Source organism: Panicum hallii, chromosome 2 (assembly GCF_002211085.1).
Source record: "Panicum hallii strain FIL2 chromosome 2, PHallii_v3.1, whole genome shotgun sequence".
NCBI classification, from domain to species: Eukaryota; Viridiplantae; Streptophyta; class Magnoliopsida; order Poales; family Poaceae; genus Panicum; species Panicum hallii.
The window spans coordinates 51,279,194-51,305,475 of record NC_038043.1 but is presented as its reverse complement, the minus strand read 5'-3'; the positions used below and the strand labels follow the sequence as shown (position 1 = coordinate 51,305,475).

The following is a 26,282-nucleotide window of genomic DNA, read 5'->3' as shown; positions in this document are numbered from 1 at the left end:
ACAGCATACAGGGCTACCTCTTTCACAACAAAAAGCGAAAGAACAAGCAGAGACCAGCAGTAGCCTACTGCAATTCCTGTGCCTTGATCGGCCAACTAACCTTTGCCGGCGTGCCTTCGGTTCCGATCCCAAGCTAGTCGTAGGTTGCATTGAACCATGGATTCCAGCAAGGGGTTCGCCTTCACAGGCCCGAGGCATATGATGCCAAAAGCTGAAGCTGGCTCTTCTCCAACCAACACAACTGAGATAGACTGGTATGCATGTAGCATGCTTTCATGCACTCTGCTTGCCTTGGTGTAGCTTACGCATTCGCTCAAAGTTATATACTCCCTCTGTTTCGAATTATAGTTCGTTTTAGCTCTATCTTTATTAGTCATATTTCTTAAACTTTGTCCTCTTAAGAAAATCTTAAGCTTTGATTAAATTTATAGAAAAAATTAATAACATATACAATAGCAAATAAATGCACTATCAAGATATATTTTATGGTGAATTCAATGGAATTAATTTAATTTTCAGATATTGATGCCTTTTTCTGTAAATTGGATTAAAATTAGAGAAATTCAACTTATTATGCATAATAAAAATAAAGCGAAAGATAATTTGGGATGGAGGGAGCAGTGGCATTATATAGTTAACTAGCCTATCAACCCGTTCTCTCGCAAGAGCTAATTAGAATTAATATAAAAATAAGATTTATAGATAATAATTATAATTATCTATCTCATGCCCTCTTTTATCTATTAAATATTCTAACACATAATCTAAAATACATATTTATTATTATCTAGTTGCAATAGATTTTATTTTGCATCACACATCCATGTGTGTTTAATGTATATTTAATTGAATTATTTTTTTGCGAATTGGTATTCTTATCTCTTCCATTTATATGAATACATGGTTACACATATCGTGGGTAGTATGTTTATATAAACAATAACATAAATAATATATCAATAATGATAGAAATAGTAATTTAGAATTTTATGTTGGTGCACTTTAATACTTTGTTGTAATTATATAATTTAGACTCAAATTTAGGGGTTACTTTAATTTTTAATAATGACATAATTGGATAATTTATATGCAAATTTAGGGGTTACTTTAGTCTATTTTATTAGCAGCAGAGGTAGATAATTTATTAGGAAAGATAATAGATTCAATGACTATTATGATTAGAGTTATCAGATTGATGGCTGGATGTTTCTGATTTTTGTGAGAATTTCTAGAATTTCTCTACTTTTTTAGAGTGTCCCCCTTAGATTCTAGGTGGCTTCACGTGGAGGCTTTAAAAGAAACCTAACAGTAAGATTATCAACCACTGCTGGTCTCTAATCTCTTTGAACGATCGGTCTCTTATAGAATCTCATACGACGCGTTACTGCGTTAGTTGCTAAGCTAGATATCATGCTGGAAGCCAATGGCCATATCAACCGTGACGTGTGTATTTATGATTTCAGGGACAACGAGGAGCACCGCCGGTGCATCACCGCCTGTCTTATTAAAGGCACTTACGTTCTGGAGAGCGAGCGAACCAAGTTGCGCGAGGCCGGCGACGACGACACATGCGAGGAGGCGCTCGCGCTCGCCCCGGCGTGGTGGGAGAGCTTCCACTTCCGCCGGTTCCGCGTGCTTGCGTGTGAGTGCGAATGCGTCTTGTGCCAGGTTGGCCGGCACATCGTTGCAGGCAGAAGCCCGCGCTTCACCTACGGAGTCATCTTCGAGTATGTGCCACCGGACGGCCCGCGCCGGCACCCGTCGGCTCCGAGCTACGTCGTCGCCTTCCGGGGCACCATGCGACGGGATGCCACAAATCTGGGCGACATGCGCCTCGACCTCAGAATCCTGCTCAACGCGCACACAGCTGCGGCCGCTTCAGCCATGCGCGCGAGGAGGTCGGCAAATTCCTGGACTCCGCCATGCCCAGCGGCGGCGCCGCCGGCAGCAGCTGCATGGTGTGGCTGGCGGGGCACTCGCTTGGCGCGTCGTCCATAGCGCTGGACGTGGGGCGTCACATGATGACCCAAAGGGGGCTGAACATCCCGACCTTCCTATTCAACCCACCACAGGTATCGCTGCCTGCGGTGATCGACAACAAGCTGCCCATGGCGGAGGTGGCGACGAGGGGTCTGCGCACCACGAGCTACATCCTCAAGCACGGACTCGGGAAAGTTCTCAAGCCCCACAAGAATAACATGGAGGAACAGTTCGAGCAGCTGTCGCCGTGGGTGCCCAACCTGTACGTGCACCAGCGGGACATCATCTGCAAGGGCTTCATCGACTACTTCGAGCAGCGGGAGCGGATGCAGGAGCGGTTGCCCCGCGTGGCCGCGTCGGGCACCACGCTGTCCTACCGGGACATGTGCCGCTCTGCGTTCGGCATGCAGAACGAACGGCCGCACCTCCTGCCATCCGCGATGCTGTGGAAGAACCAGAGCTCAGCTGGCAACCCGCACGAGCTCCGGCAGTGGTGGCAGCAGAAGGCCCGGAACTGGTGTTGAGCCGCAAGGCATACAAATGGCCTGCTTAGCTTCAATGGAGAAGGCCTGATGTATGCTTGTTCTCTTATTAATTACCTGGAGTATTTGATTCAGTGGATGCTTGTAATTTTAATTTTATGTTTTATGAATTTGCGTGTGTGGTAGTAAAGGATGGTTGTTAAGGGGGTTACAGAAAATGTACTTGCATATAGTACATATATATGCTCACCTTTGTCATATCGATTTTCATCTCCGTTCAAGGTATGAATCATATTAAAAATAAAAATTCTGCTTACAGTCTTCATTATTGACTTCTAAATTTAGTAAGAATTTAATGCTAAAAGTGAAGCCAAAAGTTTCTTTAAAATTGTTTAGTAAACATTAGGGAAAATTATTTTATTTTTAATATATAATTTTATGATACAAACTTGATATCCCTAGATTTGTATGAAAAATACTGATTTTATGCTGATTTGGCATCTAATGGAATAATGACGCCTTGTCTCAATATAATCCTTGTAGCGAAGTGTTGAGGTAAGTTTGTTCGGTTCAGAAACGCAATTTATTTGCACCCAATATATATATATATATATATATATATATATATATATATATATTATAGGTTTTCCCTACTCTACTACTATAGGTATATGGTCTCCGCAGGTCAATCCGGGTACCCCTAGCACTAACTAACAGGTTCCAATCTTGTTCCGCATACTGGCGCACGTACGTACGGAGGGAGGGAGGGAAATACCCACGTGATTTGTATACTGAAAAAATCACGTGCCGTTCGGAAATACTGCATCAATATCGGATCGGGCCGTGCTTATCGTTCGATGGATTTCTCCATCTATATGTATCCTCGAGCTGGACGTCGTCGAGAAGTATGTTTCGTCCGTCCAGATCATTGCTAGAAAATCCTAATCCCTCCATCATGGCACCTGGTAGTATGGAGGAGGAGGACATGGGAGAGATCATCGAACAGGGAGGTCGTGCGGTTGGTTATGAGCATCAAATATCATGGAGAAGGTATGTAACGCACAGATTCCTCCATGGCTGCTTGTTGCCTGCCTAGTTTCGTTTGATCAAGAATATTCTGCATGTATGTTGCCACTGTGAATAACCTGCCTTTATTGCAGGCATGTTTTGAGGGGGAGTATGCCGCCGAAGCAGGTGGGCGTTGATGCTAGTCAGGCTCCGGCAAACTGATCTAGGGTTCTTCCATGGCAGAGGTATTGCGGCAAGTGCGGGTTGCCAGGACACAACCGTGTTATGTGTGGCCGTTCGGCAGCGTGATTTCGGCTCCCAACCAGGATTTGCTGGAAGTGTGGTGGACAAGGCCACTGTGAGATTCTTTGCCCAAGCCATACTGCATCACCATTGGGACCTCTGCAGCAAGGTAGAAACGTGTCATATTATTGTTTCCAGATTTATTTTTATATTATTGATGCTGGATTACTTCCTCATTTTCAACAGCATGTGACCCATTTATTTTTTTTGTGTCCGTGACAGTGTTGTTATCATTGACGATGATGATGGTCATGTGGAGGATCATGGTGGCGAGGTACGAGCAGATACTCCTGCAAAGGCTTGCATGTGGCACAAGATGAAGGATCAGGCATCACCGGCTTATTTTGTACCATAGATTTCTCATACGGAAAGGAGCTGTTTTAAGGAAATTTGTCAGGAGTTCGTAGACTCCGATGAACTAGTAGATTTTTTGTCGAAATTTGATTTACTTATATAATTTCTATTTACTTAGTTCAGATGGGGCAGGTCAAATCTGGTTAGTATGTCTGGGTCAGTCGAAGTCAATTTGTATGCTATCAAGATCTAATTTCCTGAATAAAAATATTTTTTTTACTAAATCATTTGGGTTGGAATTCATCACTTTTCAGAGTGCATGTTGTCGTTATTTATCATATATCTGAGTGTATTATACCAAAATTATTATTATAAGGTGCGGCATTCACAGCTTATGTTGGAACGACCACATGGTCCATGTGGCAGAATAAACGTTTGGAGCTTGTGTTGAACAATATGTACTTGATGAATAATATTCTGACCTCGTAATATTCACTAAGAAATTAAATGCATGGTGGATGATGTGAAAAGAAGTGATCCGGAGCTCCTGAGTCAACTATCTGTACGGTGTGGTTGGGCATCTCATGTATGCAGGGAACAGTTGGCTCGTTATAAATTTAAAACTTGAAAAGGTGGTCCCTGCAAGCACTTAGAAACGGGGAGGTTAGTTGTTTTTCCCGAGATAAGCGAACATGGTTAGTAGTGTATGCATGCATGCACTCGTGGTTGCGAACTGTGCGGGTAGAAGTATATTTGAACAGCGATAAACTGGGCATGACATCTGCACCTGTGTTGCCATTGACTTGGGTGCGAAGAGATGGCAGCATTCCGGTGCGGGCGATGGAGGTGCGGGGTATGGATGCTAGCAATGATGGTTCAGCTTATGAGGCATTCGAGGAAGCACCTCACCATGGCCACGCGGAGCTGGAGACTGAGGAAGAAGGTAAGAGTGCAGGGAGTGCTGACGTCGCCGGAGGTCCGATCATGACGACAGATGATCAGGGGGCACCTGGTGTCTGATTGCTAGAAGACGGACCAATTGTTGATTGCGCTGGAGATGCTGTACATGATGACTTATTTCAATTGGTTCTGTTGGGAAAGTATGTAACTCGATCTCATTCATTCTCATTTTGCGGACTTGTATACATCCGTAGAAGGATTAGAATTACTTAATGAGGATTAAGCTTTCATCTTGTCTTCTTCATTCTATAGTGGTGAGAATGATGAAGACCTTGGAGATATACCAGATCTTTATTCAGATCCTTCTATTCTGGAACCAAAGATGGGCCAGCTTTTCAAGTAGGAGATTGATGGGTACTTATTCTACAACTTGTATGCGAGGTTTAAACGGTTCAGAGTAAGAAGGTCCAGGTGCCATAAAAATAAAAAATCATGCAAGAGTTGTGCTGCATTCGAGAGGTATGTACACTGATTTTGCAATTGTGTTTTGTTGTAGTTCTGTACGAATGGTGTGTGTGTGTTGTTTAAATCTAGGCTTAAATTACACAGAGCTATGATCGTAGTGCAGGTGCGAACCGAGCTAGGATTGGGTGCAAAGCTATGATCAGGATGTATCGTTCTCGTGAACAACATCAATGGATGGTCAATGCATTTGTGTCAGCTCACAACCATGGTCTAAAGCGGGACTTTAGTCATACTAGTAACTTCAGATCACACAATCATATTGATGATGGCACTAAGAGTATTCTAGCCGAAATGGTTGATAAGGGAGTGCCACGTTCGAATATGTATGGTTTAGTTGCAGGCCTACATGGTGGTCCTTCATTGGCACCATTCACAAGGAAGGCAGTGAATAGACTAGTGTATGACTTGAGAAAGGATGAGTGCAGTGGTGACGTTTAGAAGATATTGGATTTTTTCAGGGAACAACAACTGCAGAATAGAAATTTCTTCTATACAGTTCAAGTTGATAGTTCCTCAAGGATAAAGAATATATTCTAGGCACATCCTCAAGGATAAAGAATATATTCTAGGCACATGCGTCATCTAGACTCAACTTTGAGCATTTTGGGGATGTTGTAACTTTTGATACTATATATCGCACTAACAGGTATAACATGCCATTTGGTATATTTGTTGGGGTTAACAACCACTATCAGTCAGTTGTTTTTGGGTGTGCATTATTGAGAGAGGAAAACGTTGAGTCATTCAAATGGCTTTTCAAGATATTCACTAAAGCTATGCAAGTCAAGGAACCAGTGTCTATACTTACAGGTATACCAATTTTTTTAATAGTCTTGGAATCTATGTTTTGAGTAAGCAACTAGTAAGGATGTACCGATTTGTTATGTCATCATTATGCAGATAATTGTCACCAGATGGATGTAGCAATCAGTGAAGTATGGCCACGTGCTAAGCATAGAGTATGCAAGTGGCATGTCCTGAAGAAAGCAAAGAAAAACATTGGAAATATATATAGCAGGAAGCGTAGTACCTTCAAGGATGAGTTCCATGAAGCAATTAATTTGCCTAGTACCCCTGATGAGTTTGAAAGGGCCTGGAAAGCAGTAAGGGAGAAGTACGGTCTAGAAGAGAGTATATACTTGGATAGGGTGTGGGACATGAGGGAGAAGTGGGCACCTGCATACTTCAAAGAGTTTTTTTTTTTGCAAAAATGTCAACCACTCAGTGCAGTGAATGCATGAATCATGTTTTGAAAAAGTATGTGAAGCCTTCGTCCTCAATAAATGGTTTTTGCTAAAAGGTACGAGAACTTCTTCTATGATAGAATCCAGGCTGAGAACACTGAAGAATTCCATTGTTACAACGTAAGTGCTTGTTTCCTCAATTAATCTATGGCCATATACTAGTATGTAGCTATTATTTTGATATCAACATAAATCATCAGGTGTCACAAACTGATTTTCTCATACTATTACCATTCAGGGGAAAGTGAGCACAACGACTTCGTCCCCAATCGAGAGTCATGCTGCAATTGTTTACACCAGAGGTGCATTTATCAAATGTAAGGAACAATTCTGTGCAAGTTTCTCTTTTAAGGTTGAAAGAACATCAAGTGATAATGAGTTGTGTGTGGTGTATAATGGGAATAACACCAAGGAATTATGGGGAACATATGCATATGACCTTGATGCCAACTTTGCTGAGGAAAAATTTTCGTGTTCTTGCAAACTCTTTGAGCATTTGGGGATACTATGCAGCCACATTTTGATGGTGAGTTTCGATATATTTTAAAGTTTTCCTAATCATAATAAGTTTAATAATGTTTGCCATTAATATGACACTTGTGTTGGCACTCCCACAAAGCAGGTCTTAGTACATTATGGATTCAAAGAAATCCCTGAAAAGTATGTACTGAAGAGGTGGACTAATTCCTCCGTATGTTGCTTAGCATCAATTTGTGATAGGCCCAGGTCAAAACTTGGTGGGTCGATGCCTTTGATGGATCTGGTTACTGTCTTCAGAGTTGATACAAGTATGACAACTTCCTGTTTATGAACAGAAAGGTTAGGATCTGCCACCTTGGTAAAATTTGCATTCAAATTAGCATGCACCTGTAGTTGGGGGCTTAAGTCCGTCGTATCATGATCAACAGCAATTTGTGATATGCCTAGGTCAAAACTCGGTGGTTCAATGCCATTGATAGACCCGAGTATATTATTGGAAGTAAGTACATCCTTCACCACTTGCAGATTCTGATCAGAAGTTGCTCAATAGTTAGAGAGGTGTGAGCCAATATAGCTCTTTCTACTAATGTAGGAATGTTAATAAATTTGATTATGATATGTAGTGACAAAGAATGGCATGATTAAATATGATTGGTAACATTCAAAATTTGATAATTGTTGTAGTACAATATTCAGGTGTATGCAAGAGTGTGCTCTGTGGCATTGTTGGATTATGTATGGCCCCAGACTTTTTGGTAGTATCTGGGAAAGTATGAGCTCATACGAATACGAATGTAATCGATACCTGGGTCCTGCGGGTATCACCACATACCTCCACTTTTTTGAAATGCTTTCTAAAGGAGTCAGGCATATGCAGAGTATTTAAAGGATCATATTTCGCTCTAAAGGGTTAGACAAGGCATAGTATGTTGACTGTAGTTTGCAACGGAAGTATGGGCTCATTTTATCTGAATTCTATGAGATTTCACTACTATAGATAGTTTATTTCAATTACCTGAATTTCACTTGCAATGGTATTGGAGGCATAGCAGACATGATGACAAGCACGGAGCTGCAAGAGAATGTATAATATTAAATTCTGACAAAACGAGTTTAGACACAATTGAACAATTGAGGGTGGAAGACGGATACCTTGAGTTTTCCAAATGATGGAAATGGAATTCAATTTTGTAGGATCACATCTCTGTTTATTAGATCTGTCATCACTGTGTCATTGTATGAACTGATACGTGGGAGACAGTCATTCTTGGGAGTGTTGGAACCATTGTCAAGATTATCCAAATAGAAAACCTTAGATAGGGGTTAAAAGTTGGATAAACTTGTCATAAACTACATCGTTTGGTATGTACTACTAAGAAGGGCAAGCCAATATAATGATACATAGTTATGAGATACCTGAAGCAATGTGATGCAATTATTAATGTAGCCTGCATCCTTCCTATTGTGGAGCTTGTTCTGTAGACTATCCGCTGAAATTTTTATCTCATCAATGGCAAACCGTGCCCAGTTATACTTTTGTACATTCTCAATGTCGACCAAGGGCTTCATATAACTTGATGATATGTAGTTATTTAGAGAAACTAGAGCCAAAAATTTTGTGACAACAAAGATTATGAAGGCAGTCTTGAATTGCTGAACTTCATCGGCAGTCATCTTGCCACTGGGAACCCTATCTAAAATACTGAAAAGATAATTTATATTGATTTGATCAAATGAGTCTTTCTGGAAAACACGACACAGGTATTGTTTCATGGTATTGCAGATACTATACCCTTGCCCTTCCAAGGAATGCCTAGGACAAGGTTGACATCATGGCACGTCAACTTGAGTTCAGAATTGGTCCCGGCATTAAGGGAACTAGATATGGGGTCAAACTTATTAAGCAGTCATGCACCAAGCTATTTATTTGTCTTGAAGATATTCAACTTAGTCAAACCTTCAAACCCCGTCTGTCTTAGCAGGCCAAGTCTGTGGTCATCCAGACCGTCGAAAATATCATAAATAATTCCAGGGGAACACCTGGTAGGTACTTTTGCTTTATTTGCTTTTCCACGACTGTGTCTCTGTGCACTGCTTCGTTTGATCCCTGAACCTTGTGCATGTTGAACACCTTTTTTGAGCCGGACAGCATGCAAAGCATTTGCAAAAGCTGACTTGGAGCCTGAATTGCCTCCAACATACATGGCTTTCGAGGATTTTCCCATCTACATGGCTAATAAACAAATCGTTAGTCTATGTATAACTAGATTGATCACCAGTTCACCACAATACCCTTTTCCCAAAAAAATAAGGTGTTAGAAAGCAGAGCGCGCATAATCCAATGTTGAATGGCAGAGTATAAATGGAAGCAGAACATGCATGAGAAGCAGCACATTCTAATAGATTGAAATGAGGTATGGGCACATACTTGTCCAGAATGGAGTTCCCAATCCACGGATGCACGAGAGCAGTACTACGGACAGACCCTCACCGCCGGCAGCTCCGGGAAGTAGGGTCGATGAGCTGTGCTAGGGCAAGCATTGTTTGCTTTTATGGTTGAATGATTCTTCCAATATTCAGAAAAGTATAGGCTCGTACCTGATCAACGCCGTCTGGCTAGAGGACCAAACGCCGGGCGGATCGCAACGCAGTTCGTCGCCACCGCTGATAGATGAGACCGCCGAGAAGAAGCGTCGTATGCGCCGGACGCCGGTGACGCTATGAACGAATTGCTTATTCTGTTGTCAACATCCGGATATCTCTCCAACAAAAATGAGTTTGAAATCGTGATCCTCAGCAACAGCCCACCACAATGGATAATGATGCAGCCGATGGATAATTACCGTATAAAAAATTAATTTATTTGGTGTGCCGTATATACACATAGGGAAAGACAACGCGTAGACGCACGGGGTAGCGCGCTGGACGCGGCTAACGGTTCTGGTGGTTCGTGACCCGATAATGTGACGGTCCAATAGAGTTCCACGATGGATACGACGTAGGAGTAGCTACAAGCGCATGTAGAATATATTTTCCATATATATACATATATATATATATATTCCGTATCCCGATTTATACCGGCTATACCATGGATAATGTATCACATATATCAAATAATTTTCCCTTTGGTGTTTGCCATATTATTCAGTGTTAGGTCAAGATCCAATAACGAAATGATATGACAAGCTAAGTATATAGTTATGTAGAGGGTTTCGAAATAATTTCTCCTTTGGTGTTTGCCATATTATTCATAGGGGCCTTGATGTCTATCTAGTATGACTATTACTCAGCTAGCTTTTATTTTAAGTATATGAAATCATATTTAATGTCCCTGTTTGGTAGAATATGTTCCACATATGTAAGAGGCGGATTCATGCTCTCTTTTCAAAGAAAAGGGAAATCACCAGTGGAGTGGATTAATTAGTATTATTATGTAGTGTGCTCAGAGGTGGATCAGGGAAGACTTGCAAGTCTTCGAGGCCATCTGATGCATCACTTTATCCGTGTATGTAACTTATATTAAGCTGCGTATCCTATATGCATATTACTCTCTCTGTTCTATTTTATTTGACGTTGCTTATCTTAAATCTGAGTTAACCGGCGTCATATAAAATAGAACAGAGGGAGTATTTACCTTCCTTCCTGAATTATGCTTTGCTTCTCTTGTCCTATAGTTCTAACTCTTTGGAGTTACACGTTGATGCACCAAGTGTCATACTTTTTAGCTAGATCTTCATTTACATGCTACCATTATATTACCCATCAGTTACCGCCATGGTCCGATGCTCTCTTAAGAACCATGCTGCAAGCGATGAAGAAGTGACATTTGCGCATTTTAATTATTCTGTGGATTATTGGAATATGAAATGTACAGCAACACAGATATTTTCGGGTGCTTTTGATTTTTTTAAGATAATGGAGCTATGCATGATTGCATCGATCAGGAAGTGCATCATATCCCCGGTGTATAAATATGCATCATATAGTAAAAGCTCTTTCACGGCAAAGCAGAAGCAACCCTAGCCTACTGCACTGTGCACCTTGATCTTCTGCCGATAGGCATCGCGGATCGTCGCCGGCACTTCCTAGCCTCATCCCATCGCATTGCACCATGGGTTCAGACGTATTTGCCGACTCCGGCCCCAGGCATATGATGGCGAGAATTGTTGGTGCTGGTTCTTCTCCGGTGACCATGATAAGGATTAACTGGTATGCAGTACACCCGCTAGATCGTTGATGCATTGATCAGCTTTTTCGTTACTTGAACTCGGTAAAGATCAAACATAACAATGTCGATCTGCATGCGCAACGATTTTCCATGTGCATTGCAGCATTAACAGCATTTTTGATGATTTCAGGGACAGCGACGAGCACCGCCGCTGCATCGCCGCCTGCATCGTTAACGGGACCTACATCATGGACGGCGACGAATCCAGTCTCCACTCGTCGGGCAAGGCGCTCGCGCCGGCGTGGTGGGAGAGCTTCGGCTTCCGCCGGCTCCGAACGCTCGAGTACGAGTGCGAGTGCGTGTTCTGCAAGACCAAGACCAAGCTCTTCACCCTGGGAGCCCACCGGCCGTGCTCCATCTACGGAGTCGTCCTGGAGCACGCGCCCCCGGCCGGCGCGCGCCCCCACCCGTCGGCCCCACGCTACGTCGTCGCCTTCCGGGGCACCATGCCCCGGCACCCCTCCTACCTCGGCGACATGCACCTCAACCTCAGGATCCTTGTCAACAGGCAGCACGCCTGCGGACGCTTCCGCCATGCCCGCGACCAGGTCGGCAGGCTCCTCGACTCCATCTCCTCCAACGGCGGCGGCACCGCTGCCGTCTGGCTCGCGGGCCACTCGCTCGGCGCGTCGATAGCGCTGGACGTGGGGCGAGACATGGTGGCCAGGAAGGGTTGGAATAACCTGCCGGCGTTCCTCTTCAACCCGCCGCAGGTGTCGCTGGCGCCCAGCATGCTGCCCCAGGCCCTGAGGAGGGTGGCCAAGAGGGTCATATACCCCGCGAGCTACGCGGTGAAGGCGGCGCTGGGGGCGACGGTCCTCAAGCCCCACGAGAGGGACATGGAGGCACTGTTCGAGGCGCTGGCGCCATGGGCGCCGGAGCTGTACGTGCACGAGAGAGACATCGTCTGCCAGGGGTTCATCGACTACTTCGAGCAGCGGCACAAGATGCTGACCCGGCTCCGACCCGTCGCCGAGGTCGCCATGAAGCTGTCTCTCCGAGACATGCTCATATGCATCCACAGCACCGACCCGGAGAACGGCGAGGACCAGCGAGTGCGGCCTCACCTCTTGCCGTCGGCGAGGCTGTGGAAGAACTCAAGCTACCATGATCCACACGGGCTTGAGCAGTGGTGGAGGCCTGACAGCGAGCTGAGGTTGAGCTCCAGGCGATACAGCGATCATGGAGCTGAGGCTGAGGTTTTCTATGGTTAATAAAGGCATCAACAGAACCACAGTGATCGATATATTGTGATTGTCATGTCTAATACTGAAATTTGGTACTAAGTACTAATTCCTGGTACCCCTTGATGGTAAAAGATTATTAATAACATCCTCTATGATTTTTTGTCATGTGTTAATGTATTATGTCAGTCAAAGTTCTATTTTGATGAAAATAAATAATTAAATAAAATTAGAGGGTTAAATGAACAAATAGAATATATACTTACAAGAATTAAGTAGACCATCCAACAATAATAAGTGTTTAATCTATTTTACTATAACTAATTACTAATTAGAGACTTCTTTTGGAGCCTCTCTGCATTCATTAATCCTTGTTATATGTGAACTGAGTGTAGCAGCGAACCGAGCATAGCTCAATTGGTAAGATTCCATGTGGTGGAACCTACCCATCCGGGTTCGAGTTCTTGACTCGACAGTCAACACGGATGCTTGCATTTTTCTGAATTTATTCTAGCGTTTAATCGGCGGTATTCTTTCAGTGGTTGGTGACGTGCTCGTTGATAGCGAAATGTCTAAGGTGACTTCATGAATCTCATGCATCCGTTGGTTCAGTCTCTCGGAGGTCCCAATGCTGGTTTTGAGGTCGAACACACAGAGCGCTCCGCACGGTCGACGCGCTGCGTGGGGCACATGGCGGGACCTGCTGTCCGCTCCACCCTATAATCTGACTACATTTTATCCACTTCTTTTTCCCTTCCTTTTTTCATTTTGTTTTCCTTGTCTAGTTCCAGCCGGTGACTAAAATTTTTTTCTTCCAAACTAGGTATTAAGTTTTGCTTCTAAAACTTTTTCTTCTAATTTTTTATTCTCCAAAAGTTATTTTAAAAATCTTTGTCGTCCAAGTTTGATCTTAAGTTTTTGCTTCTAAATTTTTGTTCCTAAATTTTTTCTCCCAAATTTGTTCTTAAATTTTATTTTTCAAATTTTTTCTCCTGAAATTTTGTTCCAGATTTTTTTTAAGTTTCATCAGAAGTTTGTTTCAAAATATTTCCCAAACTTTTTTTCCAAATTTTTTCATGATTTTTTATTTATGATCTTTTATATAATTTTTCTCTTCTTGCTTTTTTTCTTTGCGATTTGATCGAACTTTGTGTATATAAATTTTTATATATAATTTTATTATATAGTTTCTTATCAAGACAAAGAGAAAAGGGATACGTGAAAAATAATATAGGTGTTGGAGGATACACGGACGGCAGTTAACTTACTATCTATACCTAGCCGGAAAATCAACCGAGCGGCCGTACGGTCAACCGTAAATTAGATGCCCCCTTTGGAGTCTGCGTGCACATTATCCTTTTGAAGGTTACGACGTCTAGATTTTTTGCTGGTTTTCTTTTCATGAACCATTCAATTGTGAGGTTTTTTAGCCTAGTTTTTCTCGTAAACCATGTTGACTCTTGTCTTCTCTAGTGATATGTAGAAACTTCCTTGCTCTTTCGAAGAGGTTCTTTGAAAAGTATCTAAGGTCAACATTTCATAGACCGTATCTAGAATTTTCTTACATTGCTTTTATATGCTTTTTGGATATTGGTTAGGCACACGAGGAATAGCAAGAAGGCATCTTAATGATTGCACGAACTTTCCTAAAACATTGACTGACATGATAAGGTTGCCACCTCCTGTGCTTTTTCTTTCTTTTAATGGGAAGAAAATTAATTAGCCACTTGTTCCAATCAAATTGCTGGCAGGTGGCAGCTAAAATGGTAACAAAATCAAGCATGCACATGATCCTACCGCATCAAAGGATAGTGCGACACTGAGCTAGAGTTCCAAACGATGCTAGCAATTCAGGTGCACTGCTTTATATTCCGTGCGTGTGCTCTCTTCTTCATTCTGTCTTTATATGTGCTCACACATTGCAGGAGACCAGAGTAATGTGTCTCTTTGAATTAGTTGGCGTTCGTAGTCCAAAGTAACGCTGGAAATGCCTGAACAATATCAGGTGGTGGCAGTGGTGTATTATCATATCATCTACATCTAGGACTAATTTCACGGTCTGGAAATAAAAGATAACCGGATTATAGGTGGAGTAACGTTTATGTTGAATATTGGATTATAAAAAAAATCTAAGGAGAAGTGTTAGGCAAGATCCAATGAATTTATATAACTTGTAGAGCTAAAGGTATGGCCATTGAAGCTAGGAACGTTCTTATCTAATCCTATATATAGATGCCAGAGAGTTGCAAATCTTTGGTGTTGTTATATTATATTCATTGGGGTCTTGACGTTTATCTAGTAAACGATGCTCAAACTAGCTTGCAAAAGCATACAAACCCATATCTATTTGTCCATGTTTGGTAGAATTTGTTCCGAACTTCTGTGAGTGGCCAAAAGCTCGCTTTTAGGAGCAAAAAAGGGGCAATCAGTAGTAGAACTGAATCAAAGATTATACTGGCGTGCTTAAAGGTGTAGCAGGGGAAGACTTGCAAGTCTTCGGGACAATCTGGTACATCATTTTTCATAGTCTGTGTAGCTACTTCATTGGATGCATCATCACCGTCTTGGTCGCCATGGCGACCATGCGGCGGCCTTGGAGACTAAGGAGAATATGGCGGCCATGGCCACCGTAGAGACCGTGCAGACCATAGGAGCCATGCCTATGGCGGCACGGTGGACTTCATGGTCGCGGATTGATCTCCCCACACCTGGCCTGTTCCACCACTAGCACCTATACATTATTACCCTGATGGTGTGCCCAGCTTTGTGGTTTTAGGAAGCAACCTGCCAAGACGCTACCCGGAATATACTATGTAATTTGGCTTCAATTCATTTTCTTGTATTTTATGATGACTTTGATAAATTCATCTGTTACCATGTTATTTGTATATATATTGAGAAAATTTTTCATACTGGATTTCTAATTATATCAAGCTAATCTAGATTACAATTAATGTACGGAAAGATTTCTCAAGAGTCATTTGAATATCAAGCGTATGCCGAAGTAAGGGGGATATTTTTGAGTAACGATGACTGGAAAAGTCGGTCAAGTGATGATGTGCGTTTGACAGTGTGTCAGTGCCTCAGATAGCTCTTGCATTCTTTCCAGCTTCAGCTTCTAATAGAAGCTCCTCATCCTGTTCGCTGCATGCCTTTTTATGGATGCATATATGTAACCTCACCTTCCCTACTGGACTTGTTTTTAACCAAATCTACTTTTAACTGTATATTGTACAACCATGAGACATTATTGAGTCCACTTCTCCTAGCCGGCCACTTTGTATAAATACGCATCACTCGTTGCTAGCTCATTCACGTACGTCAAAGCACAATAAGCAGACTAGTACTACTGCACAGTCTACAAGTGCCTTGATCTTGTGCCAATAGGCAGTGGGCGATCATCGCCGGTGCCTCCGATCTTGAGCTCCACCGCATGGATTCGGACGATGAGGTATTCGCCATCTCAGGCCCCAAGCATATGATGGCGAGAAGTGGAACCGGGTCTTTTCCGACGATGATGGTAAAGGTTAAGTGGTATGCATGCACTACACTCACACCGATGATGCATTAGCTTCTTGTTAATTAGTTGATATGTACATGAGCTTGACAGAGATTGACAGAGATTAGACATGGCAATGTACTTTACCTTGCCTTGATATGACATGACATTTTTATCGTCATTACTAGCATACACTGTGTGCCGTCCACTACAGCGTTTTTAGTCCCAGTCCACAACTCCTTTTAATCCCGGTTTCCCAACCAGAACTAAAGGCTCGGTCCTTTAAAGGGCCTTCAAGGTTAAAAAGAAAATTATCACAAGCCAATCCACACTCTGTTACATGAGCTTGACAGAGATTAGATATGGCAATGTACTTTACCTTGCCTCGATATGACATGACATTTTTATCGTCATCACTAGTGTCCGGTTCCTTTGGGGGATGGATCCTAAAGAATTCACCTATCCCAATAACAAAGAAACCTGACTTAAATAATCCTGTATTAAGAGCAAAATTAGCTAAAGGGATGGGACATAATTATTACGGGGAACCCGCGTGGCCCAACGATCTTTTATATATTTTTCCAATAGTAATTCTAGGTACTATTTCTTTTAATCCCGGTTTTCCAACCAGGACTAAAGGCTCGGCCCTTTAAAGGATCTTCAAGGTTAAAAAAATAATTATCACAAGCCAATCCACAGTCTGTTACATGAGCTTGATAGAGATTAGACATGGCAATGTACTTTACCATGCCTCGATATGACATGACATTTTTATCGTCATTACTAGCATATACTGTGTGCCGTCCAAACTCTGGAGTCTCAAGACTCGAACCCAAGACCTCGCACCTCATGCATAGATTTCTTGCCACCTCATCTACACAACACATGTGATTACAGTTTAGATGCTTTCTTTTTAAACTAACCTGTGGATGACCCTTTGATGCCGGTTGGTAACACCAACCAGAACTAAAGGGTTACCTTTTAGTCCCAATTGGCGTTCAGACTTTTAGTCCAGATTGATGACACCAACCGGAACTAAAGAGTGACTTTAAGTTCCGGTTGGAGGCTCCAACCGGGACTAAAGATCCCTCCCACCCCTTAGCTGTTGGAACCGGAGCTGATGCCTACCTTAGTTCTGGGTCTAACATCTGCAGGGGCAAATACCAAAGATGTATGCTCCATCAACCATGGCAGCTTGTACATGCATCGATACCCATACAAGAAAATGAATAGAATATATATTTATAATTACTTTATCACAAGGGTGTTGGTTGAAGCGGGAATGATAATGATGGTTGAAGCTAAACTGTAGTGTTTTATTCAGAATAGAATGCATAGAACCAGTTCAAGCATCGCTTGGACGTGGTAATGAAATGATATCTCAAACCCCGCCCACACTGCGGCTGCCCTAGACCTAGAGATAACCATATGCATCATTTCTCTGCTGAAAAGCAGTAGGGGTATTGAGATGCCAAATGGTGTTCAACAACGACATTCATGCTGCTCAAGAGCCGCAACACATGAGCCGTGTCTTTTTTAATTTCAGGGACAGCAATGAGCACCGCCGGTGCATCGTCGCCTGCATGGTCAGAGGGGCTTACGTTATGGAGAGCGACCGGACCAAGCGTAGGCTGGGCACGCGCAGGGCACGCTCGCCGGCGTGGTGGGAGAGCTTCGGCTTCCGCCTGCGCGACGTGCTCGACTGCGACTGCGACTGCGTGTTCTGCCGCAACCGGTTCAAGTTCGGCGCCCAGCGCTGGTCCATCTACGGAGCCATCCTGGAGCACGTGCCTGCCGCCGCCGCCGGAGAGTTCCGCAGCCAAGCGGCTCCGCGCTACATCGTCGCCTTCCGGGGCACCATGTCGCCGTCCCACCGGGGCGACACGCACGCCAACGTCGAGCTGCTGCTCAACCGGCAGCACGCCTGCCGCCGCTTCTTCGACGCGCGCCGCAAGGTCGGCGAGCTCCTCGACTCCATCGTCTACTATGACTACGACTACGGCCGCTCCACCGCCGCCGCCATCTGGCTCGCCGGGCACTCGCTCGGCGGGTCGATTGCGCTGGACGTGGGCCGGCACATGATGACGGAGAGACGGTGCAACCTCCCGACCTTCCTCTTCAACCCGCCGCAGGTGTCCGTGGCGCCGCTGCTCAACGCGCTGCGCGTTCCCGACGTGGCGAGGAGGTTCCTGTTCCGTATCAGCTACACGGTGAAGGCGAAGCTGGGGGCGGTGACGGCGCTGAGGCCGCTCGAGAGGAAGATGGAGGAGCTGTTCGAGACGCTGGCGCCATGGGCGCCGGAGCTGTACGTGCACGAGAGGGACATCATCTGCCGGGGCTTCATCGACTACTTCGAGCAGCGGCAGAACATGCTGGTGGGCGGGTCCTCATCACACGTCGCCCTTCATGGGACCAAACTGTCTCTCCGTGACATGCTCCTGTTCCTGCACGCCGAGAACAAGGAGGGGAACCAAGTGCAGCCGCACCTCCTGCCGTCGGCGAGGCTGTGGAAGACCTCGGTCCAGGGCCATAGACACGGACTCCAGCAGTGGTTGGAGCCAGACTGGATCCTGAACCTGAGCCCCAGGCTTTACAGCTATCCTGGAGCATAAACAAACTTATGCCTGGCCCTTCTTAGATGGATTCCCTGTTCTGGAAAACAATCTTATGTTGACCATGGGTCCATGGCGTACCACAGTTGTGGCAGAAAAAATGATCGATCGAGCCCAAATAAACGGGAAGTTAAGAGTTTTAGTTGTCTAGTAATTATATATGCGAACCAAATAAACAAGCTACTCCCTCCATCATGAAAACAAATCATTCTGAATTCTAGTATAGATTAACAAGGGAGTGCTCCTATTTATTAGCCATATGTCACGCTAATTAACTTCCTGATGCACACATACAGATACGAAATCATTGTTCTTAGGACAAATTTTGAATTCCAAAATTGCTTGTTTGCTGGGACGAATGGAGTATGTATCATGGAGATCAGCAGAGGTCCTGCATCTCCACAGCCAGCTTCAAAAGCATGGTTGCAGGCTTGCAGCCAACTTAGTGTAATAAACTAATAGCCCACATCTAAAATTCTCTTGGACCAAATCATGGTACTTCCATGGTTATCTACTCTCCAGTTTCAGAAATACCGGTCATATATAATATTGACTTCCACCTTATAAATCCATTCATTCAAGTGTTGAGACATGTACCATCAGCTTCAGACTACTGTTAGCCAGAAGTTTCTTTTTCCCCTCGATCAGACGTTAGAATCAGTGAGTTCAGGGAAAAGGCGAGCACTCTGGGCAACTTGAACAAGTTTTATATACAAAAAATGCAGCTCTTTGAAGGAACGCAAATGTTACACCAAAGCACACTATTTGTCCTCATCATAGCAATGCCAGCAGAAAGATGAAGCTGTAAGTAAATACCATACCAAGCATCCTCCGAAGGAATAGACAAGCAAAATTGGAGCCAACACCAATTGTAAGACGGCTCCTTGTTTCCTCTGGCAAGTGGGTCTTGAAAGCTCCTCTCCAGCCCAATCGCCGCTTTATCGGCATAAACAAGAACCATAGCTGCCAACTAGATGGGTTGCGAAGCAATAGGGTCATGAAGGTAGACATGCAGACCACAATGGCGATCCGCTCGCTGACTGGGCTCAAAACAACATATGCTCCCAATGCGAATCCTATAACCATACTTCTCGTAGCCTGCTCCATCGAAATTACAGAGAGGAACATGTAGATTGCACGAAGCAGAGGATGAACGTGTTCTGAACCAGCGTATGTGAGCCAAATGGTGGACAGCGTGGAGCCAACAAATGCAAGAGTGTTTGCCATCACAAACGCCTTGAAGGTATATCTGTGTGACAAAATTGGTGTGCCAGCATGTGGATGTCCATCTGATATGTAGCCACCAGGCAGAGTGAAAACTGCTGCAAATGTAACTGTTGAGACAAGCACGGAGCCAACAATTAAATTCTGTGCAATGTTGGTAAATTTCTTTAGCTCATTTCCAGAAGTTTTCCCAATGCCAAACTCATCAATGAAATGATCAAGGCGACGAGGACTAAGAACAGCTCCAGTCCATGCCAAACAGCGGAGAATGATGACCTGTGGATTCTACCAGAAGAAAATCAACCTTTCAGGAAAGCAAATGGTACAAGTTAAACTGAAACAAATTTTAATAGAAGGCAGTCTTGGGTGACTAGGTGAAGCTTACCAGTGTATAGCTTATGCCTTTGTCGGTTGCCAGTACTGCAAGATCTAAGGAAGTGAGGCCCTGGTTGTTCACTATATTTGGCAGGACACCTTTTGTTGCCATTAGAAGGCTCACTATCATCTGGTCTGCATTCTTGACAGCAAGATGCAGGGGTGTGTTGCCTTCAGAATCCATGACATTCGCCATTCTTACAAGCTCTGCAGTTCCAGAGAAACGCCAAACAACTTTCCATTTCTTATGCTCAATAGCAATATGTAGGAAATTTCTTCCTCTACTGTCGAGCAATTCATCACAATCTGGGCAGAATCTACAGAGCTCGTAGATGAGTTGACCATACCCCATTTTAGCAGCAATATGTACAGGAAATAAACCATTTGAATCCGAGCTATATGCTGGAGAAGTGTCATGGCGCAATAAGAGCTTCATTGCGGAAATATTTCCAACAGATGCAATGTAGTGGAGAGGAGTACTGCCTGACTCATCAACTTCTTTCACAAGAGCTGGGTTCCACTGCAGCAATTCCTGTGTCATTTCTGTTATGAAGAACTTCAGTGAATATGGAAAGTGCATAAAGTTTACATAATACGATTCCTAGTATAGAAAAAGTTTAAAACCTAACACTATCACTCTAAAAATCAAAGATATATGCACTCCCCATGGTCTTGAAAAGGAAGGCCCTTGCTCTGGAGTCCTAAAAAGCTTTCAGGACCTCATTTATCACTTGGGGGCAAAATTTTATCTAACATATCTTATCAAAAAGAAGCACAGAAGAATGTCTGAGAGTGAACTCGACCGGAAGATGTGCTAGGATGTCAAGTCCAACAAATTCCACCAAAGCACGGTGAGGGCATATTTTCTAACTGTCTAGATGCAGATCCAACAAAATTCTATCTCCAACGCCATTTCTCACTCGACACCATTGACAACATTGAAGTTTAACCTAATTAACATTTCATGAGAACAGTTGATGCAGCAATAGATAGGCCAGATAAGATGCTGCACCCTATGCCACAATTATCACAATTAGAAGGTATGTATTATTGCTATGGTTTATTCAATGTCGTAAATGATGATCCTACTCCTAGTCCATATTTGATTGGACCAAATTTGCAATTACTCACAGGCAAGAACAGAAGCATTTGGGGCACTGTACAAATTCAAGAATCTGCCTTGCTTGTAGAGAGATTTTAATAATATTGGATAGGCAATTATTAAAAAAAATAATATTGGATAGACCGCTGTAAAATGGAAGTATAAAATAACCTTTTCTCAAAAATAAAATAAATACAGTTATACCCATGCCTCATATTCGAATACAGATAGTAACTAGAGGAACTTCGCCTCATATTTCTTTTGGGACTTTGAACCCGAATGGCATAATGACGTCATAACACCTAAATTTGATATTGTGAGTAATTTTCAGCGCAACCGATTCATCTTTTATAAGGTAGGTAAAAAGTTTTATTGCTTTTGTCAGCCTGTAAACTCCTCAGTCCTTGAGAAAATAACTACCACTAAAAAAAATCAATAGAACTGCCCACAATATACCACTTAGGCATATGGCCATCCATGCTTACATATCCTTTTCAACAAGATCCTTTCACATGTGTCCCTTCTTTATCTTCCACCTCATGATTCACATGCAGGACAGTAGGAGTAATATACAAATATGCCACCCTGGCTATTTGATGACTGCCCCGTGCCCACCCAAAATTCAATATTACCCAGAAGTATTTGTGCCAAAACCTGTTTGATACCCTGTGCTGGTGTGCTGCCAAGACAACCCTAACCACTTGATAAAGTGAACGTGAATCATCACATCAAACAGAGAATTCAATCATCCGACTCATACTCCATCCACTAGCTTGAGAGAAAGGTGCATCCTTTCTTTGAAACAAAGAAGAAACATCCGAACTGCTAAATTCAACTCAATCCATGAATCCAACCACACCATAGTTCAATCATTGTATCCAAAGAAGCATTTCTAGATTTTGGGCAAGGTTCCCACAGTACCTCAATCCCCAACTAACAAACTAGCATAGCTAAATCTAACCACCTAGATCTTAAATGCACTCCAAATTGCTCATTAACTCGTCACAAACAGACCAACATAAACTAGTAATCAGGAGGAACTCACCGATGCTCGTTAGCACGGCGGCGTGCATCACCGTTCGGCCTCCCGGACCCGTGCTCGAACCTAGTACAGGCACCTCCTCTTCCTCCTCAGCACTCCTATATGTCCTCAAGAGCACGCGCACCATCCCCAGGGACCCGGCCGCCGCCGCCATGTAGAACGGCGACTCCCCGGCGCCACCGCACAGCCCCACGAGCCCCGGGTCCGCGGCGGCGAGCGCGCGCGCCGCGGCCTCGTGGCCGCCCCGCACGGCGTCGTGCAGCGCCGTCTCCCCACGCCTGTTCGTGGCCCGGGTCAGGGCGCGCGGGGAGGACGCGGGGGAGAACGATGTGGAGGAAGCGACGAGGAGCAAGACGACCTTGTGCGCCCCGGCGCGCGCCGCGAGGTGGAGCGGGGTGTCGAGCGCGGCGTTGCGCGCGGCGAGGAGGCGCGGGGCGCGGCGTAGGAGGAGCGACGCGAGGTCCGCGTGCCCGCCCGCGGCCGCCACGTGGAGGAGCGTGTTCCCTCCGGCCGTGGCGGCGGACTCGAGGTCGGTGGCGGCCGGGTCCGCCAGGAGCGCCTTGACGAGCCGCCGCTCGTCGCCGCCGCGCGCCGCGCGGATCAGCGCGGGGCCCATGGTAGGCGGCGTGGTAGCAGCGAGCGGGCGCGGGGTCGGGCAGGGGGACGCAGTGGTGGTGGGCGTGGACGGCGGCGATGCCTCCGGCGAGGCCATCATGGGAGCGGGCGTCGGTTGTGGAGCAGGGGGAGGAGGGGTTGGGTGTTCTATTATGCCACTGATTGCTGATGACTTGCTTTACTTGGAACTTGATGTGAACTGTGAAGTCAGTGTACAGCGCATGGGGTTTATTTATTGTTAGACCCTTGATTATGTTCATAATCATGTTGAGGTCCATCTTCTTCTTTTTTGAAATAACCAATTTGCCCGTCAAACTTTTTCTGAAACATAGATGCAAATACACTATGCGTACATATACCTATCCTTATGAATACATGTATCATACACAGATTCTACCTCTATAAACATATTTGACTATTTGAGATACTAGGATGACACATATTAATCTTAATGTGGACGAAACTACCATCCCCTACCACTACAAAAAGTTGATAATTTTAAAATAAATCTGAAAAATACGAGTAGCCGCACTAACCGTAGGACTCAGAATAAACAGTTAAATTACAAGAAACTTTTTTACAAAAAAAATTCAGTATGTTTCTTTTGACTTTATTTGGAACAAAGCAGAGTAGCAAACGGTGATAGGTCCAGTTCCGGGGCCATCCATGATCCCCGCCATCCTTAGTGGCTTTGGACTGAAATACTGCACCATCACTCTAGCCAAGTGAATGTCGAGTTAATTTAATATTTAGTGCCAAAGCAAGGTATGTAGTACTAGTGTGCATTTGATAGTGGTGGGATTAGATTATGTTTTCTAGCAGTACGCAGGGTCTTGGAGGAACATGTCTTTTCCGATTAAAACTTAAAAGGATATAAAGCCGGAGAACGTGCTTTTGGAAAGTGAATGGAGTACTACGTAGCAGGACACTAGACATACTATCCCAGCAGTGTTGAATACGCGTTCTCCTCGTCCCTTTCAGCCACCGATTACATTACCCAGTAGTGATCATGATTGCACAACCAGACCACCTGTAATCTTTTGCTCGGATAAAAGGCAACACCTGAAAGCAGAGGCCCCTGTGAATTCGGAGTTTTTGGACCAGTGGATAGACCAGTGTCCGGTGATTTCTCCAGCACCTGCCTAATCCTAGTTTAGGATGGGTTTGGGGGAAGTCAAGGAATGCTAGATCAAGAGACGTATGAAAGTGGAAAGCACGTAAGGATTTTAGAGTGGTTCAGGCCGTCGAAGCGTAAAACCCTACATCCACTGTGTGTTGTATTGCTTGTGAGTCTGAGTGTCTCTGGGACCTCAAAAAATTTCTGTGTTCGTGGAACTTTAAGTGAACCTGTGTTCTAGAGTGTTCTAGAGTGCGCACTCTTTCTTTTATAGGTTCAAGGGGAGCGCGTACACTGAGCGGAGTCTCGATAGGTGGACCCGGCGACATATTAAATAATGTACACATTGGAGTCTGAAATGCTACAGATTCAGAAATCTTCCTCTTCAGCTCCGTTGCGTATACTCTACCTATGGTCATGTGCCATCTCGCCAGCATAGTATCTGCTGTCAGTGATATGCGCTGTGAGAGACGTGCTGTCACTGTAGGGTCGATTCCCGCTGACAGGTGAAGGGGCTATATTGACCCGCCGTGGTGTTGCCTCCGTGCAATGTAACAGCACACGCCGCGGCCCTCCTGTAGCAAGTCATAATGATTCCTTGCTCGCGCGCGGCGCTGTGATGTGACTATTCGTCCCTCGCCCACGCATGTGACGCGGTGACATGACGCGCCGCCTCGGTAACTGGCGGGTTTACCGTGATGTCGGTCATACCTGCCTGTTGTGTTGAGGGTAGCCTATGCCCTGTCTCGGGCACGCTCACCCCAACCACCCGTATTTAATACGATAGTTGTATTGGCTTCTCGCAGAAAACTGGAACCCTCCGGACACGTGACGGCGCTGATTTAGCAGGCGCTCCCGCAGGGACACGTGGCGACACCGGACCTCCTCCCCGCAGAGAAAAGAGGTCCGGGCCCCCTGGCAGGCCTGGACTTTCAGGCTCCTGGGGGTCCAGCCTCTTCACGTGGGGGGCTCAGGACCACCTCGCGGTGGTCCAGTCTCGTGACAGCCGTTCCTAAGCACATTGTCCTTGCGGCCACGCAGAGGCACCGAACCTGCCAGGACGTGGAGGGAGGTCCGGAGAACGTGCCCAGACCCGAGCCATACGCCTTGTTGCTCAGAAGCTTAACACGTGATTACGGATAACCTCGCACTTTTCGGGCTGGTACACTGGTTGGAGGTATATGTACCGACAACCAGTATACACCTGGAATGGCGTTTCGGCTCCTGCGTGATGCGATGCGATGACCGATGCCGACAAGAACACGGCCGCCGGAGGCCCGATCGCGGACGACGATGCTTTAAGCTCAGGAACAGCGGGAAGCCAGCCACCCGGCACGGGGACGCCAATAATTCTGCCCAACCCACACCGTGGGGGCTAGCGACGCCGTGTCGAGGTCCGTGGGGCACTCGGCGAGGCTGCAGAAGGCACGCCGTTGTGCGCGGCTCCGCGCTTCCGCTCCTCGACGGCCATGATGCCGGCTGGCCGCGGCAGGGGCGCGCTGCCGGCGGGGTGTTGGAGAGCCGGCACGAGTGCACGAGCACGACCTTGAGCTACTCGCCCGAGCGCCGGAGGGTCGGTCTCCGCTTTGTCATAGCACAGGACCCCGCACGTTTCCAGCGTGTTCCAGCCGACGCAGCTCCCACCGCCTCCCGTGTCGTGGAACAGCAGTAGCCTGTCGCCAAGCGCCGTGCCGGCATTGCCAGCCGCCCGCGCCCAACCGTTGGCGACGTTTGTTGGCGTCGGTGCCTCTGCTTCTGGCGCAAGAGAATTCTACTTGCTGTCAGTCTTGGATCCGGCTTCACACTCACAGAAAAAGGACCCGTGCGCGTGAGGTTTTCGACGTGGTTGGTCCTTGTCTCCTCCCGACTCGTGACGCTCGTGTGTGACTCGTGCGGTCGTGCCCCGTCTGAAACATAGTGTCAGGTGCTCTGGAAAAATGTAGAAAAACGTGGCTTCTTGGCACGAGTTGATCGGTCCGCCATCAGGACGGACGATGCTTGTCTGCTTTCTTTTAAAATATAGTTAGGTTCATGAATACGCATGCAAACTCGTCCCTATAAATAT

At 45.2% G+C, this 26,282-nt stretch overlaps 4 protein-coding genes and 1 pseudogene across 5 annotated transcripts; 4 read left to right on the top strand and 1 right to left on the bottom strand.

Annotated features, from left to right (window-relative positions):
• The first annotated feature begins 156 nt into the window (after positions 1-156).
• LOC112881247 lies at positions 157-2,504 on the top strand (annotated as a pseudogene).
• A 2,403-nt stretch (positions 2,505-4,907) lies between these two features.
• On the top strand, positions 4,908-9,940 carry LOC112881246 (protein FAR1-RELATED SEQUENCE 5-like). Its single transcript, XM_025945920.1, has 8 exons — positions 4,908-5,010; positions 5,524-5,536; positions 6,139-6,302; positions 6,393-6,684; positions 6,793-6,856; positions 6,975-7,053; positions 9,366-9,463; positions 9,797-9,940. Exons 1-8 carry the CDS (start codon positions 4,908-4,910, stop codon positions 9,938-9,940), a joined length of 957 nt encoding a protein of 318 aa, XP_025801705.1.
• A 1,390-nt stretch (positions 9,941-11,330) lies between these two features.
• Positions 11,331-12,661, top strand: LOC112881245 (GDSL esterase/lipase At4g10955-like). Its single transcript, XM_025945919.1, has 2 exons — positions 11,331-11,428; positions 11,578-12,661. The coding sequence occupies exons 1-2, from the start codon at positions 11,331-11,333 to the stop codon at positions 12,659-12,661; spliced, it is 1,182 nt and encodes a 393-aa protein (XP_025801704.1).
• Positions 12,662-17,605: 4,944 nt separating this feature from the next.
• Positions 17,606-18,742, top strand: LOC112881243 (GDSL esterase/lipase At4g10955-like). Its single transcript, XM_025945918.1, has one exon. It carries the CDS (start codon positions 17,606-17,608, stop codon positions 18,740-18,742), a length of 1,137 nt encoding a protein of 378 aa, XP_025801703.1.
• A 572-nt stretch (positions 18,743-19,314) lies between these two features.
• LOC112883634 (protein ACCELERATED CELL DEATH 6-like) lies at positions 19,315-23,272 on the bottom strand. Of its 2 annotated transcripts, none has more exons than XM_025948973.1 (3): positions 22,489-23,272; positions 20,352-20,884; positions 19,315-20,242 (listed from the first exon to the last, which is right to left on the bottom strand). In XM_025948973.1, exons 1-3 carry the CDS (start codon positions 23,198-23,200, stop codon positions 19,517-19,519), a joined length of 1,971 nt encoding a protein of 656 aa, XP_025804758.1. In that variant the 5' UTR covers positions 23,201-23,272; the 3' UTR covers positions 19,315-19,516. The 2 variants fall into 2 exon arrangements, with proteins under 2 accessions (XP_025804758.1, XP_025804757.1); XM_025948972.1 differs by having other exon boundaries at positions 19,315-20,251; positions 22,489-23,271.
• Between the last annotated feature and the right edge of the window lie 3,010 nt (positions 23,273-26,282).

Coding starts and splice junctions, on each gene's coding strand:
- LOC112881245 (XM_025945919.1), top strand. CDS start 11,331: ATGGGTTCAGACGTATTTGCCGACTCCGGCCCCAGGCATATGATGGCG. Junction 11,429..11,577: donor ACCATGATAAGGATTAACTG/GTATGCAGTACA, acceptor TGATGATTTCAG/GGACAGCGACGAGCACCGCC.
- LOC112881243 (XM_025945918.1), top strand. CDS start 17,606: ATGGTGTTCAACAACGACATTCATGCTGCTCAAGAGCCGCAACACATG.
- LOC112881246 (XM_025945920.1), top strand. CDS start 4,908: ATGGAGGTGCGGGGTATGGATGCTAGCAATGATGGTTCAGCTTATGAG. Junction 6,303..6,392: donor ACCAGTGTCTATACTTACAG/GTATACCAATTT, acceptor ATCATTATGCAG/ATAATTGTCACCAGATGGAT. Junction 6,685..6,792: donor GCACCTGCATACTTCAAAGA/GTTTTTTTTTTT, acceptor TTTTGCTAAAAG/GTACGAGAACTTCTTCTATG.
- LOC112883634 (XM_025948972.1), bottom strand. CDS start 23,200: ATGATGGCCTCGCCGGAGGCATCGCCGCCGTCCACGCCCACCACCACT. Junction 20,885..22,488: donor CGCCGTGCTAACGAGCATCG/GTGAGTTCCTCC, acceptor TCTTCATAACAG/AAATGACACAGGAATTGCTG. Junction 20,252..20,351: donor AAGGCATAAGCTATACACTG/GTAAGCTTCACC, acceptor TTCTTCTGGTAG/AATCCACAGGTCATCATTCT.